This window comes from Sinocyclocheilus rhinocerous, unplaced genomic scaffold (assembly GCF_001515625.1).
Source record: "Sinocyclocheilus rhinocerous isolate Xijiao unplaced genomic scaffold, SAMN03320098_v1.1 scaffold5141, whole genome shotgun sequence".
Taxonomy (NCBI): Eukaryota; Metazoa; Chordata; class Actinopteri; order Cypriniformes; family Cyprinidae; genus Sinocyclocheilus; species Sinocyclocheilus rhinocerous.
The window spans coordinates 55,596-81,277 of NW_015660493.1; the positions used below are offsets into that span (position 1 = coordinate 55,596).

Below are 25,682 nucleotides of genomic sequence, written 5' to 3' on the forward strand. Positions count from 1 at the left end.
ATTGATTCGTTCGAACGGCTGAATCATTCAGGAATGAAGCAAGTGACTATCTTTATGAACTGACGGAAATCTGTCGTAGCGACGGAAAACTTTAATCTTTGTTTACAAGCACAAAACCAAAAATAAAATAGAGGAAAAAACTAATGAAGCTGTGGTTTAACTTGAATTTAGAACCGCTAACTTAAAAAATAACCCGCGGCAATAGTGGAAAAGTAGCCCGGAGTCAGACCCACCTCTCCCACATTGGCATCCGCACTTCACACGCATTGCTCGCGGGCGCGAATTAAGAATCACAAACTTGGCTGCATTCAAGTCTTCAAGGCATTTTGAAGACACAACATCGTCAAGTAAGTAACTTTAATGACTGTTACAGTGTCCACTGTAGTTGTCCGCTAGTAAAAACATAGTTCTATCAGTCATTATCTCTGGATCATGTAATTTTGGTCATGGATATGTAATTTTGATGAGGTTTAAGGGATAACATTTTTGACTACAGGAGGACTTTAAAATTAACAAACAATAAATACAATTACTTTTAGTTTGCATAAACACTAAAACAATAACATTACCAATGATGGTCCGATTTTAAATGACAACATGACTGACAACAGTTTACAGGGCTCCAGACAAAAAAAATCGAGTAAGGAGCCATTGGCTCCTATCAGAAAAAAACATAGGCGCCCCTGCCATGTTTTCACACAAAACGAAACTACTCTGCTGCTTTGCGCACGTGAGACTGTTATTAAAAACTGCTTTATGCTGGACCGTATTTCAAATTAATCACGGTAAGCGAATACGGTTTTAATGATATTAAAATATGAAATGGTACAACTAACCGTGGGGAATTTTATCATGATATTTTGTGTCAAACCGGTAATCGTTCCATCCCTAATATGAATATTACGGCATTTGCTGGTACTCATGTTGTTCCAAACCAGTTTGCTGGTTTTTGCTCTTATCCGTTACATTTACATTTATGCATTTGGCAGACCTTTTTATCTGAAGTGATTTACATTGAATTCAAAGCAATTTCCATAAAAACTGAATTTCACAGAGACTGTTTCTTAAGCTTCAAAAGGACCTTTTTTTTGTCGTGTTTGAAGTTTATCAGTTCACTATGAACTGTTGTATATAAAAGAGCAATGCACAATTTCTTCAAAAATTCTGCTTTTGTGTTGCATTGAAAACAAAAAGAATATGGGATTGGAACAACAGGAGGATGAATATATAATTAATTTTGTCTAATGAAAACAAAGCAATGCAGAAAATGACATACTCTTTTGTTTCAGGATGGACGTATCTGCAGGATAAACTTTGCAGTCCAGCCCGACCGACTGGAGCTCGGCAAGCCCGATGGCAATGATGGGTGAGAAATTATTACCCCTGTTAGATGCATGGAAAATGCATAAATGAGCTGGCATGCAAAATAACTCTAGATCTGTCCCTTCTGGTTATAATTGCTCTGGGTTTATGTATTAAGTTTGTCTTAATTCTGTTTCAAGTGTGCTGAATTTTCACCGGCATTACCCACCTTATATGATTAAAGGTTGCGTTGTGGGCTTTGGCGTGAAGACATACTGATGATTTTTTTTATGTTAGCGTAGTGTAAATATGCTCTAATATGAACACTATATATGATGAAGTAATTATTCCAAAGATGTAGCCTTACAGTTGCATGGAAAATATGTGCTTGCATTATATTCTTAGTGATGGAAGGAAGGGAATTTTATGAAGCGGTTCAAATGGAAGGAACTCAGTCAGTCTGAAGCCTGTAGATTAGGCATGGCCAGCTTTTGTTGTCTGGTTTTACCAGCAGTGTTGTTTTATTACTGAAATGGGGAAAACCAAATACACATGCAAGCATGTTACAGCACTACCTTATAAACACTTTAATATTTGGTGGTACAGAAAATTTTAATTTAAAACAAAAATATATTGTAACTCTTACAATTCAAAGCTTCTGAGTACGAAAAGACCATTTATTGAAAGTAAACTGCAAAAATGACTTGTTATGCTCATGTTCACCGCTTTGCTGTCCACTGCTTATTGCAGTGGTTTGTGCATTTGTTTTTTAACTGAGGAAGTGGGCTAGTGCTTCTTTTCGTGTTTTTTTGGGATCGAAGCCATGTCGCAGCATTGCAAATCCCCTTTTGTGAACCTCAAGCAATCCTTGGTGTTTGTATATGACCAAAATATTTACCGGGCATGATGGCACATGATTTAAGGGGAAATCTTTAGCAGTTCCCTGTCAGCCTTTCCTACAGCTCTTGCCTGAGGAATGAGCTGCAGTCAGTTCTGATTCCCAAGGGTGTTGCCATGTTAGTCGCCCTATGGTACAAGAGGCCGATTGGCTCGTAGGCCTGGGCTTTCCAGGGTCTGTGATGGTCCCACATATGGGACTATAGGTTTGTAACTGATCTCCCATCTTTTGTTTCCAGTTCAAAGTTGAGCAGTGTCTCAGGGGCAGGAAGGAGCTCCAGGCCAGGCAGGACTAGTGATCCGCCCTGGTTCCTGTCTGGTTCTGATACACTGGGCAGACTGGCAGGCAACACCCTTGGGTAAGTTGTGGCAGGGCTATCAGAAATGCAGCCATCAGGTAACGTTGGCAGGCACACGTGCAGTGCTGCCTTTGGTTATAAGAAACTTTTTTAAAGATGATTTTGCTGTTTTGTTTGCATGCAATAAAATCCCCACCTGGAAATATTCACACTACAATCCCATTTCCAGAAACGTGTTTTATTTTGTGTGAAATGCTCAATTACTAAGAAGAAATTAAACTCAAATTCAATGTTTTTCTAAAGTGTGCTTGTTAAAGCTGTGCTATATACAAGTTTTATATTTTCTCAACTTTTTGACGAGATTCAATGATTATTATTAGTAGAAAATAATAATAATAATAGCAAAGTAGGTTGAAGTGTGTGTGTGTGTGTGTGTATATATATATAGAGAAAAATCAGTATTTATGAAAAATATTTAAGCATTTTCATATGAACCAATATACAAAAATATATAGTCATAAACAGTAATATTTGTATATATTGTATATTCTATAATTACGATAATTATTATATAATATTATAAATTTTTATTAGCCATTGTAGCTTTAAATAATGAAAAATGTTTAAAGTAAAATACAGTAAAGTACATTATCAACAGTTTTTCGCTAAATGAACAGGGAAAAAGATTTCATAATTTGCATTTAATGAATCACTATGAATATGCATAGTAACAAACAGAAATATTTATATATTATATCATTTTATATTATCATATAGAACAATACTATATATATTATATAACATTTATCATTATACAGTATTACCAAAACATTCAAATATATACACCGTAATAAACAATCAAATTTCTATTATATAAGATGTAATATATTACATAGTAAAACAGTATGATGATATATACTAAAACATTTAAATATATGAATGCATTAATTAGCGTTTGAGTGACCTTGGATTGTTAAATCAGTTTTAAACTGATTAAATCACTGAATCAATATTAAAATATCCATCTTAATTCTCTCATGATCACAAGACAAAGAATATGAAACTAGTCCTTAGAAGTGGGCTGTTGGAGTTTAATATCAGATGCAGAGGGAATCTTGTTGGCCGTATACTGATCCTGATTGTCGCTGTGCCTGACAGGAGCCGCTGGAGTTCAGGAGTAAATGGTGGCAGCAGTGGAGGTGGAGCCAGCAGTGGTGGAGGCGCAGGAGGAGGCAGCGGGAGTGGAGGGGGTGCTGGAGGAGGCGCTGGAGGAGGAGGATCTTCAGGCCGGTCCTCCACAGCAGCCCGTGATTCACGCAGACAGACCCGCGTGATCCGCACTGGCAGAGATCGAGGCTCCGGCCTGCTGGGCAGTCAGCCACAGCCCGTAATTCCAGCCTCTGTCATCCCAGAGGAGCTCATCTCTCAGGTAACACTCGCTTCATGGGCCTCTTCCACATTCCTGATTTTGGCTGTTTAAGTTGGATGTGCTTGCCATAGCTCTGCTTAATAAGTTCCATGTAATGTTTGTGTATATTATTCAGCTTTTTACATAACAGAACTTCATTCTCTATTGAGAATCTCATAGCATTTTTAGCTTTAGACATACAATTAAAATGAAATAATAAAATAAAATAAATAAAAAACTGAAATCATTTTTTGGTCATTTAGCAAAAGAATTGGTTATTTTAACCCTAAATTATTTTGATGATTATTGCCTTCGTTCGTTGTATTGAAAAATATTTAAAATTATTAACAAATATAAATGCATGCGAATCATTGTGTGTAAAGGTTGAAATATAAATACTACAATATTACATAATACAATATAATATGTGTATAATATAATGTACAATATAGTAAAACAAATGTATTGTTTTTTTTTTAACAAATATAAGCATGCCAATCATTGTGTAAAGGTTTGAAATATGTGACCCTGGACCACAAAACCAGTAATAAAGAACAATTTTTCGAAATTGAGATTTATACATCATATGAAAGCTGAATAAATGAGCTTTCCATTGATGTATGGTTTGTTAGGATAGGACAATATTTGGCCGAGATACAACTATTTGAAAATCTGGAGCTACAGTATATAATATAATAAAATATATTAACAAAAATATATTAACAAATACAAATATATGCTAAACATAGTGTGTGTAAAGGTTTGAAGTATAAATACTACAAAACAATTCATATTGCTTTTCACATTAATACAATTTTAGAAACATGACAGTTTACATTATAAAGCAAAATATTGTATTTATACTACAAATCTTGTTTCAAAATGTTTTGCATGCATTTATAATTATTTTATTAATAGCTAAAGATAGTTTTCAATAAAATGCAGGTAATAAAATTGGGCTTTATGCAGTTAACAAAAATATAAAAAATATAGTATTAATTTTGTATATTCTATTATTTTTTATTATTTAATTCATTTTGGGGTGACATGTGACCCAGACCTGCTTTGTAATGTCGTAACTGATTGGCTTTGCTTCCCCAAACAGGCCCAGGTGGTTCTTCAGGGAAAGTCCAGGAGTGTCATCATTCGAGAGCTGCAGCGCACAAACCTTGACGTGAACTTGGCTGTAAACAACCTGCTGAGCAGAGACGACGAGGACGGAGATGATGGAGACGACACGGCCAGCGAGTCCTACTTACCTGGAGGTAAACGGACACAGAAGATGGGTCACGGTAATGATGCTCAAGACTGTGTCATTTTAACAAACTTTTCTGACAATACCTTTCATACTTCCACAGAAGACTTGATGTCACTGCTAGATGCGGACATTCACTCTGCGCACCCCAGCGTGATCATTGACGCGGACGCCATGTTCTCTGAGGACATCAGCTACTTCGGCTACCCCTCTTTCCGACGCTCTTCCTTGTCTCGTCTCGGCTCTTCACGAGGTAAAGCCTAAAACACAAAGTCATGCTTGCATACACTGAGTGTCATGAAGCCATTCAGCAAGATTTGTGGAAATGCTTGTGCCACAACCACTGCGTTCATCGTTAACGCTGTATTTTTAATAAATAAAGTCACAACTCGCAACACATTCATGCAGATATGAAAGATGCTGTTGATTTGAAACTGAAGTCAAACAAAAGATTATTCATAACAAATGAATCCCTGCGAATACAGATGCCCATTATGCAACACTTTAAAACAAAACGGTAAAACTAATTTTAAAATGAGTTCAAATTCTGATTGGAACCAGCTGAGTTCTATAATAATGCATCAGGTTACAATGTTGCTATGCAACTGTTAATTACTGAACTTAACAACAAGTTTGGGTCAGGTCCTGCGTTGTATTTTTGAATCGCATGCAAATAACGCAGTCCAGAATTATACTTTCATTTCATTTCAAATTACATGTTCATAAACCAGCATCTGTGAACCGAGTGCTTTATGATCAGCCTCTGGATATCAAGTCCTTTAAGATGCCTTGCTGCATGTTTGTGTTGTGTGTGAGTGTCTGTGTGTTTGAGAGCGTGTCCAGTTGTCCTGCATGGTCTAGTGAGCCCTCTGCGAAAGGCCCTGCAGTTCAGACAGTTACCCATAAGACCCTGCAGTTTATACCCATACAGCTCAGCTAATGCTGGACACCCCCGTCAACAAGATGTTTTTGCTGCTAATGCGACCCACCAACTGACAAAGCCATCCTGTACAGCGTCCATATGTAGCCCTATTTTACTTATAATAAATTATGGATCATTACCTAAAATGGTCATGGATCCTTTTCACCCGCAGTGTTGTATTTACGACATAATGGTCAGTTGTTTTTGGTGGTTGGTGTCACAGAAGTACAGTAGAATTTTTAGTCTTATTAATTGTAATTTGTATGAAATCTCACTATTCCGAGGGTCTTTCCCAGAGAGTGGCTTACTGTTATCCCACTGGTGTGACCCTATTGCATACCAGTTCTCCTTCTCCCCCTAGAGCGAGACTCTGAATTGCTCCGTGAGCGGGAGTCGGTCCTGAGGCTGCGCGAGAGGAGGTGGCTGGATGGAGCCTCCTTCGATGCGGAGCGTGGCTCCACCAGCCGTGAGGGAGAGCCCAGCCTTGACAAGAAGAGCGTGCCGCTGCAGAGCCCTGTCACTCTGGGCGAAGAGCTCCAGTGGTGGCCTGATAAGGTGGGCCTTTAAGCCTTCAATATCCAAGAATAAGAAACTTCAGATTAGGGATGCACCGACCGAAATGAAAATTCTTGGCAGAAGCCGAACAAAATGAAACACTGGGCCGAATACCGAACACGGTTTTTCGCATTTTTTTTTTGTTCCATGTATTTTGCCAATTCTTTTCACCATTACATAATTGAAGTACCCAAATTTGGCTTTTTACTGTTTTGTCAGAAAATATTTCAGATCCCACACATACAAATCTATTACCGATTTGAACACTATGTGTGAATGTTATAATAAATGTATTAATACAGCTGTTGTAATTATTATCATTATTATTATTGTCTTTTTTATTTTATTTTACAGAACAACAGTAAAATTACAATACTAACATTAATGAATGTTGATGGAGCTTTTTTGGCAGAAACCCCCAGGAAGACCTCAGTGCTTCTTTTTGTTGACAGCAGCAGATTTATAAATGATTCTCATTATGAATTTGGGAAGATGTTTGTTGCACGTATCACATCGTCACATTCATGCCTTGTAAAAATTAATAAAAATGTTACAGAGCAGCTGACGAGTAACGCTGTTTCAGCGCAGATTTTCCTCGCACTTTGGACTTTGAACCCTGGCGCCGCGAGCTCGTGCAGCGCTGTTTGAATACATGCAATCCGTGCGTGCATTAGAAAACCTAACATTCTGCAGATTACTTACTAATTGTTTAAGGCCATTTCACAATTTCAATCATCATACAGTAACCAACAACAACCACCCCTTTCCTCTTCTCATCGGAGACATGAGGTGCAGATGCAGAAATAAGCAGTCTCTCGCTGTCGTTGCTTGTATTGATTTTTGCGTCTTTCTCAGACAGTTTTAAATGCTTCCACACCTCCGACGTTTGCTGCATTAGCGCGCCCCTCTATTTGATCACGTCACGTCATTGTTTGGTACAATTTATTCGGTCTTTTCGCTTATTCGGCCGAACACCTTAAGAGCTTTTTTTGCTATTTTTCAGCCGAATAATTTCGCTTGCTGAACATTCGGTGCATCCCTATTTCAGATTTCCGTGGTGCATTTTAAGTCTTGACATAGTCATAGTTTATCCAAAAATTTAAATGCGGTCATCATTTAGTTTCAGACCTGTATTTTTTTTTTCTTTATTTCTTCTGGGTATATAAAAGAAGATATTTTTAAGAATGTTGGTAACAAAACATTTGGTTTCGGTTGCCATTGGCTTGCATTATATTGACAAGTCCTTGGGAACGGAAACTGTTTGGTTACAAACATTCTTCAAAATATCTTCTGTTGAGTTCTGCACAAGAAAGCAATGCATACAGGTTTGGAGCAACATTTTTGGGTGAACTGTCTCTTTATGGGTCAATGATAATTAATGTGTGTTCAATTTCTGCGTGCTGTTTCTTTTTTTGTTGAGTCCATGGCTGAAACTTTTGAGGTAAAAGTAATTTAGTATAATGTTTTATTTCTTTAAAAGTAATAGTAGAGCAGTTCTTCTTTTAAATATTATTTGTAAAACTGGTCAGCCTGTTTGAGTCAGTCAGTGTGGTGTTTGCAACAAATTTTGTTGTAATGTCATGACCATAAAACCATTTAGATTCTCATAACTGGATGTCAAGAAAAAGGCTTTTTGGCTTTTTATGTCATTGCAAGATTAGTTCAGTTTTAATGACATTAATAAGTTATGTCATTTAACTGAAACTATTGATTTTTTTAAAATTTAAATAATCTGATACACAAACAAGGTTTTAAAAATTTGTATTTTATTTCAAGTAACAAAATGCTTTTTTTGTTTTAGTTTACTTTATTTTCAGTTAACAAAAATAACCCTGATTTTTAGAGTCATTCAACCAACTTTTAAATCTTATAAACAAGTTTCAGAAACTAATATCAGATTATATTTTCTAAGAACTTGGCACGAGTCTTTTAAACTGTATTTATTAGTACTCCTTTTAATCTTGCACATCCTTATTTTATCTTTTGATTTATGGCCAGCCTGTTTGGATTACACTTTAGGTTGTTAGTCAAATTTCTTTGGATTCATATTTTATTTGTATAGTTGCTATATATCCTTGGTTGTGTGATTCTTTAGGACTACGTAACAAAGTTTGTCAGCATTGGGGCTTTGTACTCTGAGATGGTTGCCGTCAGTACCAAAGGTGAACTGTACCAGTGGAAGTGGAATGAGCCTGAACCTTACAGAAACGCACAAGTAAGATTTGCAATGCACATCGAACAAGGAATTCCTGTCACTTTGATTTGATTGAATTGAATCTTATAAATCTTTGCGCTTTCGTAGAATCCTTCTATACATCACCCTCGTGTCCCTTTCCTGGGCTTGACCAATGAAAAGATCACCCACCTGTCTGCCAACAGTATCCGAGCCACTGTGGCCACCGAAAGTAACAAGGTAGAAGACATTTATTTATTTACATGGGAGTGGGTGAGAAGAAAATCATACGACAGGAGTGGGCGGATACAATAAGATCAGTGCTGCACACTCCAGTACCAAAAAATGTCCTCAGATCTCAAATTTCCCATTAACTTGTATTGTGTAGGTGGCGACATGGGTGGATGAAACTCTGAGCACTGTTGCTGCTAAACTAGAACATGGTGCACAAATGTTCCCGGAGCTGCAGGGAGAGCGTATCATCTCTCTGCACTGCTGTGCCCTGTACACCTGCGCCCAGCTGGAGAGCAGCCTTTACTGGTGGTGAGCAGGCAGGATCATGTCTGATAGTTTGAGCCGTTGTGCTTGTGATCTGTGAATACATTCAGAGTTTCTTTTTCCTTTAGGGGTGTTGTGCCTTTTAGTCAGCGGAAAAAGATGCTTGAAAAGGCCAGAGCCAAGAACAAGAAGCCAAAGTCCAGTGCAGGCATCTCTTCTATACCCAACATCACAGTAGGAACTCAGGTGAGGAACGTGCTATTGTTTGCAAACTCGTTTTTCTTTTTTTGTGATGATTAGGGCTGGGTGATCTTAGGATATATTGCTGTGGCAATGATATGAAGTGTGAATTGATAGATTATTGGGCTTGAATGGCCAGATGCACACAAAATAAAGCCAGACTTGCCAAGTATTCACATAAACGCAATCGGTTTTGTCTTAATTGAACATAAATCAGATGCGTGTCAGTATATTAGATTTGCGCTTTTGGTCTTAAAGTGACAGCAGCCTAATATATCTTCTGCTGTCTGTCATTAATGTTAATCAAACAACAAAAGACAGAGAAAATCACTCATTGCTCTTGACTGAATAACTTCAGCAGCTTTAATAAAAATCATTGTATATTTAAGTCATACAGTGAAGACTTTGAATGCTACTGTTAAATAGACCTGATTTGGCAGTTTAGTGATTATAGCCTAAATATGCCAAGAATAGATGGTAGGCTAATTTGAGTATTTGTTCTTTTTTTGTTCTTATCTCATAAAAAAAGGTTGTAATTAAAACCAAAATTTGATAAGAATTGGCTTTGATATGTGGAGTTGAAAAAATTGTGGAAAATATCCAACCCTAATTATTTGTAATTTGTATTTTTTTATCTTATTTCTATTATTTCTTATTTTCAATCATTATTCTGTCATTCAGTGAGTTATTCAATCATTGAAAGTGAATTTGGTATATGTTGGTCATGTTGAGGATTTTGATCATATCACCCATCCCTAATTTGACAAAAATGATCTGTTATTTTTAAATCGCGTAATTAGTTTGGTATGGTTCAGAAACATGCAAAATAGTCTTATGAACTAACAAAATTGTGATTGTGGATCATGAAAAACTTTTTTTTTTTGCTATAACGCCCACCCCAATTGAGGATTACAGTGATGACATCTCATTTCCCGTAGGTGTGCCTGAGGAATAACCCTCTATATCACGCTGGTGCCGTGGCCTTCTCCGTAAACGCCGGGATCCCTAAAGTGGGCGTTCTGCTGGAGTCTGTGTGGAACATGAACGACAGCTGCCGCTTCCAGCTCCGCTCGCCCGAGAGCCTGAAGAACATGGAGAAGAACACCAAGACACAGGAGATCAAGTAAGATGACTGTTCTTCTGTGACCAAACACATGCATGGAGGTATTTATGCTAAAAATAATATGCTAACAGTTGTGCTTGTTCTTGTTGCCAGAACGGAGAGCAAGCCAGAGCTGGTGAAGACTGAAATGGGCCCTCCGCCCTCACCAGCGTCCACATGCAGTGACACTTCCTCCATCGCCAGCAGTGCTTCTCTGCCCTACAGTATGTACACTAACCCATCCACAGTTGTGCAGGGTTTATATTGACCTAAAAATTTGACGTAGAAAGAATTTTCACTCAGAAATTGCAAGTAAGTTTGTCAAACAATTACAAAGAAATAGGTAGTAACAAATTGAACTCAATATGAGGTTTTAAAGTACAAAACATGAAATAGTGCTTTCTTGTAAAATGAAAATAATTTACAACTAACCTTCACTGTAAAAAAGATTTTTCAAAGTTGTAAATAAAACAGGCTATTGAAGTCTTTCTACCTCAATTTCATCTTTATTTCAATGTGTTACTTGATAAAAATTAAGTGCAATACATTTTTCTGAGTGAAAATTTTTCATTTTGATTTCTCCTGGAATTCTACTGTCATTTCACACATTTTTCCATAATATAAGTGTCCTTGTCATGATGCAACAATAAGGATGGCCTGCGATCAGTGTGTAAATGAAGTAGTCACTTGCCTAATGGATGTGTGCTGCATTGATTGATTCGGTTTGTTTGTTTGTGAAACCTGTTGTTTGTTTTGCTATTCATGGCCTTTCTCACATCTTTGAAACATTTTATTAAACTCTGCTGGTTTACATTCTCTTAGGAAATTATATTACTCTGCAAACACCCTCAAATTTGTTTTTATTTATTTATGTTTTTTATAACAGAGTTAACCTTGAAACCATTTTAGAGATTTATCTAAGGCAAAATCTTTTGAATTTCATTTTTATTCTGTTTCAGCTTGTTAATCGCCATGAAAATAGCCAAGGAAGCTGTCATGGCGTTAAAACACCAACATCCTCATATCTATGTTTTTAAATAAGTAGTCTGAGTAGCTGACTTAAATTGGAACAGTTTAAACATCCGTTTGGTCTTTTGTGAGATGTGGCTGCAGTGTTTTGCCATTGCTAACCTATTACCTGCTGTGCTACAGAGCGAAGGCGCTCAACGCCGGCTCCAAAGGAGGAGGAGAAAGTCAATGAGGAGCAGTGGCCTCTACGAGAGGTCGTTTTCGTGGAGGACGTTAAAAACGTCCCCGTGGGAAAGGTGGGTGCAGACGTACAACGTCGATCCAGTGGAGACCGAAACTACAAGCATATTTTCTCCACTGATTTACTGTCTGCATTTTTGCAACCTTTTAATATAATAAGAATTACCAGTGATGGATGACATTTTATACAAGCATACTTTTTTACGTGACGTGTGATGTTGCTGTCTGTGTTGTCTATGTGTGATGCTTTGCTATGACACCTCATTTGCAACAGTTCTCTCTTTTGAACTCAAGGTGCTAAAAGTCGATGGTGCATATGTTGCTGTGAAATTTCCAGGGACGTCGAGCAGCCAGAGCGCAGCTCCCACTGACTCTGACCCCTCCTCACTGCTGCAAGACTGTCGACTTCTCAGAATAGATGAGCTACAGGTAAATGCACACATGCGGCTGTAAAAGCACACACACGGGCAGAAACCTTTCCATTTGCTGAAACATTGATTGATAATTAAAAATGGCATTTTGATGAAGAAATATTTTTATTTTAAACAGTCACTACTTAAAGGATAAGTCCACTTCCAGAATAAAAATGTCCTGATAATTTACTCAGCCCAATGTCATCCAAGATGGTAATGTCTTTCTTTCTTCAGTCGCAAAGAAATTAATTTTTTTGAGGATTTTTCTCCATATAGTTGACTTCAATGGTGGCCAACGATTTGAACGTCCAAAATGCAGTTTCAGTGCAGCTTCAAAAAGCTGTACACGATCCCAGCCGAGGAATAAAGGTCTTATCTAGCTAAACGATCAGTCATTTTATGGGAAAAAAAAAAACAATTATACACTTTAACCACAAATGCTTGGCTTGCTCTAGCTCTGCGAGGCATATGCGCGTCTTCACACATTGCATACTCCTGTTGGAAAGGTCAAGCGCGGTTAGTTCTTCATCTTTTTACTTCGTTTAAAAACATTTTCTCCAACTTTAAAATCATCCGACATCGCTGTTTGACCTTTTTTGTAAAGGGCATTTTACTTTTTTGCATGTTCACTTTGTAAAGACTGGGTCGGTACTTCCGTCTACGTCACGTGTGACTTTTCCAATATCACCTAAAAAAGACGCGCATCGCAGAGCTAATGCTAGCCGAGCATTTGTGGTTAAGTGTATAAATATTTACCAATCGTTTCGCTAGATAAGGTTCTTACTCCTCGGCTGGGATCGTGTACAGCCCTTTGAAACTGCATTTTAACCTTGAAATTGTTGGCCACCATTGAAGTTCACTATATGGAGAAAAATCCTGGAAAGTTTTCCTCAAAAAATCTTAATTTCTTTGTGACTGAAGAAAGAAAGACATGAACATCTTGGATGACATGGGAGTGAGTAAATTAAGTGGACATAGCCATTTGAAATTGGTGGTAACCACTGCATTTTAATAATGAATCGATCAAAAAAAAAAAAAAGAGAGAAAAGATTATACACACTTGTAGCATGTGCAATGTTTGATTAAAATTAGACTGTTAATTTAAAAATTTGAAGCTAAAACAGAATGGTCTGACTTTAGCTTTGTGAAATAATGCTACATAAAACACCTGCATATTACCGAAACAGCAGACGGTCTGAATGAGACGCACATTCACTCTCTGACAGCAGGAGGCGCTCATGGAACAGCAGCGTTTACTTGGTTATCGCTGTACTCAAAGCAGAGCTGTGCATATTAGCACTAGTTTAAATGCATTATACCCAGCCAAGATGAAAAGAAAATACCATGTAAACTTTTCTGAAAACAAGTCAGTTCCCCTCAGAAACACATCCATATAAAATTAAATATTTGAAATTTTCTTCCTATATTTCGCGCATCGTGAACAGTGATCTTGCTCTGCCTGCTATGGTGTTTTCTCCTCTTTGCGTCCGTCTTCAGCGTCACGGGCCTCTGTTAACGGCCGTTTACAGACTAAATATAATAATAACGTAATATTTCCACACAAATTACATTTTGAAAAAAATTATGGCGATGCAGTTTGTGTGCAAGCACGGAACAGAGACAGTCTCTGAAATAAAAAAGTAAATGGCCAGTCGACCGGTGCATCTGTACTCCATTGTATAAATTAAATATAGATGAATCATTGTTAAAGCTACTAAGTTACTCGCCAAGACGGGTATTTTGACACATTTTTGTATGTATTTGTCCATTCAAGTGCAAGAAAGACGCGGAAAGAAACTCAACTCGGGGCTCGGGTGTCAGAGACGCAGCTGTCTGTGCACTCGCTGTACACACAGAACACAGCGCGCGAGTACTGAATGGAGTTGTCTTTAGCGCCTTGCTGGAAGGCTTTTAAATTGCTAGATTTTTTTTGTTCTTTTAATTAGCAAGGCTTAAAAACAGATGCAAATGATAAACTTTTTGTGACGACGCGGCAGTGGCCCGATCGTGTCTTTCACGCTGGCCCCGGGCCATCGGGCAGTCCTTATTGTCGAGCCCTGCACTGGTCTGTAGAAAGCAATATATATATATATATATATATATATTTAAATATATAATGCATGTGCATAAAACAATATATATTAACATTTTTATTAAATTTGAGAACACTTGAACCCAGGAGTTCATGCTGTGTTGAAAACAGGCAGCTGGGTACGGTACTGTGTCTTTGACTTGTATAGTTAAAAAAAAAAAAAACAGCACCTTGTTTGAAAACCCCTTGTCTATAAATATTGGGAAAAATAAAAACAAATATTGCTGAATTTTTAGCTGAGACATTTCTCTTTTCGTTTAAACAGGTTGTTAAAACTGGTGGAACGCCAAAAGTTCCAGACTGTTTTCAGCGCACTCCTAAAAAACTTTGTATCCCAGAAAAAGCTGAAATTTTAGCTGTGAATGTTGACTCCAAAGGTGAATATTGTTTGCTTTTATCTCACATTTTGTTGTGAATTTTCCCTGTACATCTGCTTAACTGTTCTGTTGTCTTTCGTCCTGCAGGAGTTCATGCTGTGTTGAAAACAGGCAGCTGGGTACGGTACTGTGTCTTTGACTTGGCCACCGGCAAAGCCGAGCAGGAGAATCACTTCCCCACTAGTAATCTGGCCTTTCTGGGCCAGAATGAGCGTAACGTGGCCATCTTTACTGCTGGCCAGGTGAGACAAGCTATGTTTCCATCACCCTATTTTAATACGCATTTTGAAGTATCAAATGAGAAATGAGTGATGGAAACGCCAAACTTCAATTAAAAATCCCTTAATTCGCAAAATAGTTTTTACGCTCGCTTGAGGTGGTTTTTGACTTGTGCAAAAAAGGGTTGATGCGAATAATGGGAGACGGAAATGCATTTTGCGAATAAATTCCTCCAAGCGCATCAAAAAAGCCACGTGACTTTGCGCTATGGGACGGCAAAACCTGACTAACCAGCGGACCGATCTCATTCCACAGCATCTGAATTGTTGTCTTATTCCACAGCATCTGAAATGTTGTTATGGTCATTCGGAAATGCACGAGCAAAGTCTGCCATCAAAGTATTTCTGTGTAATTGCCTCCCAGAAATGTCTTACACGACTGCGTTCCCAAACAGCACCATGCACCTCCGTTTCGTCTGCTCGCTCTGAGGCGCAAGTAATTTATTATATATGAAAATTATTATATTCTCCTACTTTTCTTAGTGATTTATAGTGCCAGTTTATCAGGAAGTGACGATTTTGTTCTCTTTGACTTGTTGGATGGAAACGATGCTTGTTCGCAAATGTTTTATGCGATATTCCAGTTTTGCGCATAAGTTAAATTCGCAACTTTGGATGGAAACCCGGCTACAGTCACACAGTCTGATACGTTTCATGCACTTCAGTTTCTCTTTGCTTGTTTTAACTTTCTCATCTTTGCGTCCTCAGGAGAGCCCCATCATTTTGAGGGATGGTAACGGCACCATTTATCCCATGGCTAAAGACTGTATGGGTGGAATACGCGACCCTGATTGGCTAGACCTCCCGCCAATTGCCAGCCTAGGCATGGGAGTTCATTCACTTGTCAACCTTCCCAGTAACACCACAATCAAAAAGAAAGCAGCCATCATCATCATGGCTGTAGAGGTATGATACACCAACCTGCTAAACATTAGACATTCAGTTAGTGCTCTACCAATCCCTTGACACTTAGTTTTTCCTCAAGGAGCACGTGCTTCTAATTTGAAAAATTTAATGTATTAAAAAATTTGTTTTTCAGTAATGAAAGGATACAAGATGACATTTGCACGCAAAATAATTTAGTTTGTATGAATGCAAAAAGTACACAAGGTTTTTAAATATTTCTGCTGCAAACTGCATTTATTCAATAATTATAGAATTATTTAGCAAAAGCAAATTAAAGCATATATATTATATATATTTAATTACGTAATTATTAAATACAGTTTTAAGCAGATATTTGAAAACCCAGTATACTATTCATAATATTTATTAAATTTTTTGTAATCTTTTTTTTTTTAAATTGTTTAATATTTTTTGTAAAAATATTTTTGCTTGTAAATGTCTCCTTGTATGCCTTTATTAAGGATAAACACATTATTTGATAAATTTTCATTGCACCCCTAAGGTTTTTTAATACGCTCCTAAATTTTTCAACTACATGCCAAATACAGTTTGTGTAACTGAAATACCAATACTGACCAGAAAAAAGTTTAATCAAACAATCCTGAAAAACACCTAGACTCTTACTTTGACATGTCTTTACTTCTTATATGTAAATGCCATGAAGTAAACACTCATCAGAGGAACATTCTATTCTATCACAAGCAATCTGTTGGCATAAATGCGCATATTCAGTGATTGCGAATTGCTCTGAAACTGCAAGCCTGTAGAACACACGCAGTGCTGCGATTTTACTTTGAAACGCTGCAGTGCTCACATTTATTTCATTAAATTGTCACCTCAAATTTACAACCTCTTGACGTGATGATTAACACTTACCTTGAATTTGAATTGTTCACATGTACTAAATACATTTTACAGATTGCACATGTTTTTAGTCTCTAATGCAAGAGAAATGCTTGAGCCTGTATTTCTGGTTGATGTATTGTTTGCTCGCTGCGTTTCAGAAGCAGACGCTGATGCAGCACGTGCTGCGTTGTGATTACGAGGCGTGCAGGCAGTACCTGATCAGTCTGGAGCAGGCCATGCTGCTGGAGCAAAACCCTCACGCTCTGGACACTCTGCTGGGTCACCGCTGTGACGGCAACCGCAACGTCCTCCACGCCTGTGTCTCCGTCTGCTTCCCCGTCAGCAACAAGGAAACCAAGGAGGAGGAAGGTTAGCGTGCAGTGTTTTCAGTGTTATTTTAGTATCACTGAGATACTATTACAGTGTTTAATAAAAGGATAGTTCGCCCAAAAAATTTAAATTGTCGTCATTTACTCACTCTCAACTTGTTCCAAACCTGTATGAGTTTCTTTCTTTTATTAAGCGCACAATAGGGGTGGGTGATATGGCAAAAATATCATATCACGATTTTTTTCACGATTGATGCATGATTTTATCACGATTCTTTGTCATGTTGGTTTTACTATTTTGCAAGTAGTTGCAATTTCCCTATTTTAAAAACAAAACCTTACAAGGTAACAAAATATAAAATAAAAAAGAATGGCAGACATTTAGGCTAAAGTGGGCAAAGATAAAAATCTTTGTCATTATTTTATTTTTGTTAAAAATAAAATAAAAACAAAGATGCACGTAACAAATACACATAATATATAAATAAAACAAACAGTAGGCTACAGTAGATGTATATAGCAGTAGCATTTAAGAAATTGATTTAACAAATATAACAATAAAACACTATATACACTTTATACATAAATTATACATTGATTCTTATTAAAGCAACTGTATTAAAGTTCTTCAGTGAAGAGTGGTGAGTATTCTTTTTTTTTTTATTAACACTATTATAGGGATAGCTCACCCAAAAATGACAATTCTGTCATTTACTCTCACTTTTTTTTTTTTTTTTTTAACTGAAAGAGTTTCTTTCTTCTGTTGACAGTTGCTGGTCCCCAGTTACTTCCATAGTATTTTTTTCCCCCACTATCATGTTTGGTTACCCACATTCTTCAAAATATCTTCTTTTGTGTTACAAAAAAGAAATTAATGCAGGTTTGGGACAACATGCGAGTAGGAATGAGTACCGAGAACCGGTGTTTTTTTGGACCGGTACATAGGGCTGGGCAATATGGCCAAAAAAAATTTCACGATTATTTTTTTTCATATCAGTCAATATCGATAATTATCACAATAAATGTCATATCTTTATTTCTTTCAAGTTAAAAGTCAGATTTTTGCTCCAAAGTGAAAGTTGTAGAAACCAGACCATTAATTTTCCTTAACAAAATAAATATCTAAATAGAAAAAAATTATTTCTTAGTTTCTGCATGTTCTAATGAGTGATATTGTTTCAAATCAAGAAACCGGTTTGGGTTGCCTGATAATATTAATAATAATTATCACTTTTTGTCTCTTAGAAATGCACATTTGATAGTAGCTTGAGTTAGGATGCAGAGGTAAATATTTGTTCAAAATCAGTAACATCTCTAAAAATTGTAGCAACCTCAGTTTTATATGGTTAAATTTATTCTGACCAAGTATTTATTTATTTTTAAATTAAGCATCGGTCTCCCATAGTAACATACATTTAAATCATGATAAACAGTTAAAATCACACATATAGCACCTCAATACCATGATAAAAATATAATTATATGGTTTTAGGTAGTCTTATTTGTATGAAAAACAGTAGTCTAAAAACATTCAGTATAAATGCACACATGCTATAGCGTAATCACAAATACATGCTACAGTTATATACCATTACTCCTTTAATAAAATTCAGTGTGAATACTATTTGTGCTTCACACTGGATCTCACAGCGCTGCTTAATGCTCGCGTGACCGAGTAAACACATCTGCTCTAGTGAGCTCGTGCCGTGCGGCCGTTTGAACTGTGATCCGAGCGGATAAACGGTCCGTGTGGCGCACTGTTTCGTTTCCGCTTTTGGCGCATAAACATTTTATCGAACATTTATCGAACTCTTCATATAGTTTTATCGAGGAAAATTATATCGCGATAATTATCGTTATCGAATTATCGCCCATCCCTACCAGTACGTAATTGGGTCAATACCGGACTACCGATAAGCTTCAGGACAAACGATACTGTTATCGATACTTGCGTTTTTATCTCTGTATACTTCAATAACGACGAATTAGAAGCTGTTGCTTGTCATTTTCCTTCACTGAATGATGTGGCCGACATTTGCTCAACGTGCGTGTGATATCCATGCGCATGTGCGGTGTGTGTTTGCATGCAATCAGTCATGGCGGCAAGAGTGAAACGTTTGAAAGTGTGGGCTCACGATACAAAATTAAGCGATACCAGTGTCAGATGCAATATATGCAGTAGTGTAATAGTGAACAAAGGAGGCAACACTAGTAATATAATGAAACATTTACTAACAAAACACATCTACCTCAAGCAATGCGCTGTATTTACCCGGCTCCAGCTCCAACTGCAACTCGCGAGACACATTCACATGAAATGTTAATTCAGCGGTAGAGTTACACTCACGAGACACTGCACTTATTCGCAATTACAAAAGTACATTATTTGCGTGTGCTTTAAAACCTTGCCGGTTAAACGTTTCATTTGCGTGTTGTTCTGACGTGCGCTTATTCAGAGCGCCCATCCCTACCAGTACGTAATTGGGTCAATACCGGACTACCGATAAGCTTCAGGACAAACGATACTGTTATCGATGCTTGCGTTTTTCTCTCGGTATACTTCAATAACGACGAATTAGAAGCTGTTGCTTGTCATTTTCCTTCACTGAATGATGTGGCCGACATTTGCTCAACGTGCGTGTGATATCCATGCGCATGTGCGGTGTGTGTTTGCATGCAATCAGTCATGGCGGCAAGAGTGAAACGTTTGAAAGTGTGGGCTCACGATACAAAATTAAGCGATACCAGTGTCAGATGCAATATATGCAGTAGTGTAATAGTGAACAAAGGAGGCAACACTAGTAATATAATGAAACATTTACTAACAAAACACATAACATTAGTTTAGTCAAGTATGTGAATGAACGTCAGATTTACAGAAAACACTTTGAATTTGAAGATCAGGGTAATTGTGTTTATTTCATCTTCTGGGAAACATGTAAGTATCTTTTGAAGGACAGTACTAAATTAAAAAAAAAGATATTTAAACAAAATATGAAAAAGGTCTTCATATTTTCATCCAGTTCAAAGGTTTTCAGCCTCCAGCTCTTAATGCATCGTGTTTCCTTCTCGAGCATCTGTGAATGTTGGATCCTTTTGTAATAATTGCGTACGAGTCCCTCAGTTGTCGTCAGTGTGAAAAGATGGATCTCAAAGTCATACAGTCGTTGCAAAGGTGTCAAATATGCAGAAGATGCTGGAAAACCAAAGAATTTGCAGGATCTGGAAGATTTTTCTGAAGAACAGCAGGCAGTTTACTGTTCTGGACAAACAAGGGACTGATGAAATACCACAAAACAAAACAAAACAAAAAAAGTTGTGGATAGGGATGGGGACCGAGAACTGTTTTTTTTTTTTTTGGACCGGTACGTAATTGGGTCAACACCGGATTACTGATAAGTTTCAGGACAAACGATACTGTTATCGGTACATGCGTTGTTTTATCTCCATTGTGTTGAATTAGAAGCTGCTGCTTGTCATTTTCCTTCACTGAATGATGTGGCCGAGGTTTGCTCGACGTGCGTGTGATATATGCGCATGTGCGGTGTGTGTTTGTGGATTCAGGCATCGCGGCAAGAGTGAAACGTTCGGAAGTGTGGGCTCACGTTACAAAACTAAGTGACACCAGTGTCAGATGCAATATATGCAGTAGTGTAATAGTGAACAAAGGAGGCAACACTAGTAATATAATGAAACATTTACTAACAAAACACATCTACCTCAAGCAATGCGCTGTACTTTTTCTCCCGGCTCCAGCTCCAACTGCAAATCGCGAGACACATTCACATCAAATGTTGATTCGGTAGAGTTACACTCACGAGACTTATTCGCAATCACAAAAGTACATTATTTCCGCATGCTTTGAAGCCTTGCCGGTTAAACGTTTCATTTGCGTGCTGTTTTAACATGCGCTTATTCTGAGCGTGTACACCCGAAGCGTCCATACACTAAAAGGCCGGTCAAACAGCACCTGATTACTTAGTTATCGTCTGATTGCGCTAATACTGTCAAAAACACATGAGGTTTACATATAAACACAGTTAATTATGTCTAAAGTGAAAGTAAACCGTTGAGAGAAACGGATGCGTGCAGCTCTTAAAGGGACAGTATTAAACATGCTGCCGCTTGTCATTAAAGGGATGGCAATCGGCAGCATGTTTTGTGCTGTCGTTTTAAGACCTGCACACATCTAAAATACAGGCACGCATCAGTTTACTTTCACTTCAGACATACACAAGGATTACATATAAATACAATTGGTTGTTTTTGACAGTATTAGCGCAATCAGATGTGAAATAACTTAGTCCAATAATAAGGGCTTTTTAGCGAGCACGCGCTTCAGGTGTAGGCGCTCGGAGAAAGCACACATCAGAACAGCGCGTGAATGAAATGTTTAACCGGCAAGGCTTTAAAGCACATGCAAATAATGTACTTTTGTGATTGCGAGTAAGTGCAGTGTCCAGTGAGTAACTTTACCGCTGAGATAACATTGGATGTGAATGTATGTGGCGTTGTACAGTACATTGAGACTGAGGCGCGCTGTAGCATGATACTACAATATTTTTTCAAAAGCAGATCGTGGAGACATTTTAATCGTTCACGATCAAAAATCGTCATATCGCACACCCCTAGCGCATATGAAAGTCAGTAGCTACCGTCAACTTTTCGGTCACCAGCATTCTTCAGAATATCTTATTTTGAGTTGAACAGCTAAAAGAAATTCTTACAGGTTTGTAACAACTTGAGAATTTTCATTTTTGGGTGAACTATCCTTTTAATATTTTTAGTTAGGTTTTTATTTTTATATTTTCTGTCTTTATTTAAATTTTTAGTTTTCTTAAGTTTTAGTTATTTTGTCGTTTTGTTTTTATTAGTGTTTTTTTTTAATGTATAGTTTATTTCAGTTTTAATTGTTTAGTATTTAAACTTAAAATAAATGGAGTTCAGTTTATTTTAATTCAGTTAATGGTTAAAGTTTAATTTAACAAAATAAATTTATTTCAGTTAGTTGCCACAGCAGCATTTCTATTTTTAAGTAACAAAATTGATGACATTCACCATAATATGGAGCTGTATAGACATCATGTACTTGTTTTCGGTGATGACAAGTGAGGCAGCTCACTAGGTTTTGCAACGCAGACTAAGTTAGATGTTTTTCCAAACCCAGCCTTCTGTCTTTATTAAAATTTTTAGTTTTCTTAAGTTTTAGTTATTTTGTCGTTTTGTTTTTATTAGTGTTTTTTTTTTATGTATAGTTTATTTCAGTTTTAATTGTTTAGTATTTAAACTTAAAATAAATGGAGTTTATTTTAATTCAGTTAATGGTTAAAGTTTAATTTAACAAAATTAATTTATTTCAGTTAGTTGCCACAGCAGCATTTCTATTTTTAAGTAACAAAATTGATGACATTCACCATAATATGGAGCTGTATAGACATCATGTACTTGTTTTCGGTGATGACAAGTGAGGCAGCTCACTAGGTTTTGCAACGCAGACTATGTTAGATGTTTTTCCAAACCCAGCCTGAGATGACTTGAGTGATGTGCGATGTGTTTCAGAAGCAGAGCGGTCTGAAAGGAACACGTTCGCTGAGAGGCTGTCCGCTGTCGAGGCCATCGCCAATGCTATTTCAGTGGTGTCCAGCAACAGCTCCGGGAACCGCACGGGATCGTCCAGCAGCCGGGGGTCAGTGTTCAGATTCACTGACATACAGAAAAACATTTCACCTGAAGAGCAATCAAAACTAGTGGTCAACCGATATATCGCCAATGCTGATATGTGACCCTGGACCACAAAACCAGTCATAAGGGTCAATTTTTTGAAATTGAGATTTATACATCATCTGAAAGCTGAATAAATGAGTTTTCCATTGACGTTTGTTAGGATAGGACAATATTTGATCGAGATACAACTATTTGAAAATCTGGAATCTGAGGGTGCAAAAAAATCTAAATATTGAGAAAATCGCCTTTAAAGTTGTTCAAATTAAGTTCTTAGCAATGCATATTACTGATAAAAAATTAAGTTTTGATATATTTACGGTAGGAAATTTATAAAATATCTTCATGGAACATGATCTTTACTTAATATCCTAATGATTTTTGGCATAAAAGAAAAATGGATAAATTTGACCCATACAATGTATTGTTGGCTATTGCTACCAATATACCCCAGCGACTTATGATGGTTTTGTGCTCCAGGGTCATATAAATCGGACGATATTTTATCCGGCATCAGCGGATAAGTTTTTCTGTTTGACCGATGCGTTTGCGGTTTTATTTTGATGGCGCTGATAATGGCAGCGCCTGAGCACAGTGCTCACATTCTCCCTCTTGTTCGCCGTCCTCGTAAACAGTTCTATCTAATACGGATAGAAGAAGTCTGTCTAATAATCAGATAGAACTGTTAAACAAACGGATTAAAATGTATACAAAAAAGTATTATAACGATTGTTTTTATATTATTAGTAATAGAAAGGCAAACATTGTAATACTTACTCGTGTGCCGTCAGCATTCAGCAAATACGCATTTATATCATTTAAACAAATCTTTGAATGGCTAATGAACATTTAATTTCACAAACCTTGCAAACTTAGTTGAATCCAGTTGTGAGATCTTGTGAAGTGTGCATGTGAACTGCATGATTGCGTGTTTTCTCTGCGTGACGGTCGGTGAGAATTGAATGTTTTAAACATTATATTTGTGATTTCAAATTATGCTGCGCTTTATACATTTGCCTATTGTCATATTCATGTAATTTTCACTGTGTGCTGTATGTAAAATGAGTGTTACCTTGGCTTTATTTGAAAAAATATGATCCCCAATGCACACAAACTTCCCAGAATACTGAGTGCTCTGTTGGTTACAGTGTTAACTTCATTTTAATTATATTTTTATTAAATATTTATTTATTTGTGGAAAATGCTTTGTCATCTAAAGTATAAGTATGTTTATTTTACAAATTAATTTTTTAATCCATTTTCAAATTATTTCAAATTTCTTAAATATTAATTAAAATAAGTACAATTATATCGGCTTTATATCGGCATCGGCTATCAAAAAACCAATATCGGTCGACCACTATTTAAAACAAACAATTGGCAGTTTATACAAACTCCAAAGATTTAAGGAAAAAAAGAGTAATAGAGGGCAGTAGGGCGTTTAATTCAACGTAAACTCTTGTGGCTTCTCTGACCGCCTGTCACAAAAGACCATTTTTGAACACATTCATTGTATTGATTTTTACTAGTATTGACAATTGCCTTTTGATTGCCTTTCTTTAAACACATTATCATTTTAGAAAAAGCCAATAGCAGTCAACCTGTAATTAATATGTATTGATTTAAATCAGTACATACACCAATTTGAATATGTGTGTATATGTTGAATAAAACATGTATTGTGTATTTTAAAATTGCACTTAAATGTACATGATTTATTTTGAGATTGTATGGGTTTGTTATAAATCCATGCATTATTAATTTTATTTGTTAATTTTTATCTTGGTCTTAGGTCCTGGTCTTATCTTGGCCTGTTATACGTTTTTTGATTCCAATGAGCACATTAATTAAATTTTTTTTTTTTTTTTTGCTCCAACATAATCAATGCATGCTAATAAATAGTTTTTCCGTTATCGTAGTTTATAGTTAAATGCTAACCAAAGTGGGATTAACATTCAACCCGTTCTTTTTCATCAGTATTATTTGTGATTTGAATTTTGTGAATGCGAGTTCCTCTTTTGCTACGTTATAAGCCTGGCTTCGGATGCTTTCGCTTTTGAATTCGCGATCTTGATATCACATTTTACAAGAAAAGATAATTGTCTGTTGTGCTTACATCTACTATGCACCATTCACTTTTTAAGACTAAAACAATTACTTGAAAGATGGATTCATTGCTTTAATGATAAGCACAACAACAATAAAACAGCTAATGACAAACTAGCTTATATAACGTTTATTAACAAAAACAAATAAGACTAGGCATAGCATACACCATGTACTGTATTATATACTGTATATTGACTAATAAATTGCAGAATGTTTAGCAAACACTGTGAAATCAAATAAATGAAAACAAATGAAAAGAGACTCCATAGCATAACCTGAGGTAAACAGCAAAGACAACAGCTTTTCAAAATGAAAACAAAAAGAAAAGAAACTAAATTGACTGTCGCGCACCTTTGCAGTCATACTGAAAACGCCTCTGTCTCTTCACGCGATCAGTGAAATCTGACTCCTGTTGCAGCTTTGCAGCATGTGCTTTATGAAGAATTTCGAATATTCGTCGAATTTAAAATGTTAAATGTTTAAAACGTTGCATTCGAATTTTAGGTTTGCGTCAGACTGCCTTATCAGTGGCACACAAGATGCGATGACGATGTAGGTATCATTGCATTTTAATGCTTTTTTTTAGCCTAGGGCTGGACGATATGGCCAAAATTTATATGAAGATATATTTCTTAATTTCGGTCGATACGATATAATTCCGATATCGATATGAACACTATTAAAAAAAGCCTCGTAAAAACTGCCAAGAATGCCCACAACAGATGTCTGTGCATACAAACTTATGAAAAAT

The 25,682-nt window shown here is 36.7% G+C and overlaps 1 protein-coding gene across 1 annotated transcript in view; it reads left to right on the plus strand.

Annotated features, from left to right (window-relative positions):
• Positions 1–25,682, plus strand: part of LOC107724991 (E3 ubiquitin-protein ligase UBR5-like) — a 77,047-nt gene that overhangs the window by 9,981 nt on the left and 41,384 nt on the right. Inside the window, exons 3-21 of the mRNA XM_016534106.1 lie at positions 1,290–1,366; positions 2,439–2,558; positions 3,657–3,927; positions 5,012–5,171; positions 5,265–5,414; positions 6,427–6,638; positions 8,734–8,853; positions 8,941–9,051; positions 9,200–9,354; positions 9,438–9,555; positions 10,488–10,672; positions 10,766–10,875; positions 11,804–11,916; positions 12,155–12,289; positions 14,631–14,742; positions 14,830–14,984; positions 15,729–15,926; positions 16,931–17,141; positions 22,661–22,787. Coding sequence (XP_016389592.1) covers positions 1,290–1,366; positions 2,439–2,558; positions 3,657–3,927; positions 5,012–5,171; positions 5,265–5,414; positions 6,427–6,638; positions 8,734–8,853; positions 8,941–9,051; positions 9,200–9,354; positions 9,438–9,555; positions 10,488–10,672; positions 10,766–10,875; positions 11,804–11,916; positions 12,155–12,289; positions 14,631–14,742; positions 14,830–14,984; positions 15,729–15,926; positions 16,931–17,141; positions 22,661–22,787 — 2,840 coding nt within the window. The remainder of the gene's footprint in view (positions 1–1,289; positions 1,367–2,438; positions 2,559–3,656; positions 3,928–5,011; positions 5,172–5,264; positions 5,415–6,426; positions 6,639–8,733; positions 8,854–8,940; positions 9,052–9,199; positions 9,355–9,437; positions 9,556–10,487; positions 10,673–10,765; positions 10,876–11,803; positions 11,917–12,154; positions 12,290–14,630; positions 14,743–14,829; positions 14,985–15,728; positions 15,927–16,930; positions 17,142–22,660; positions 22,788–25,682) is intronic.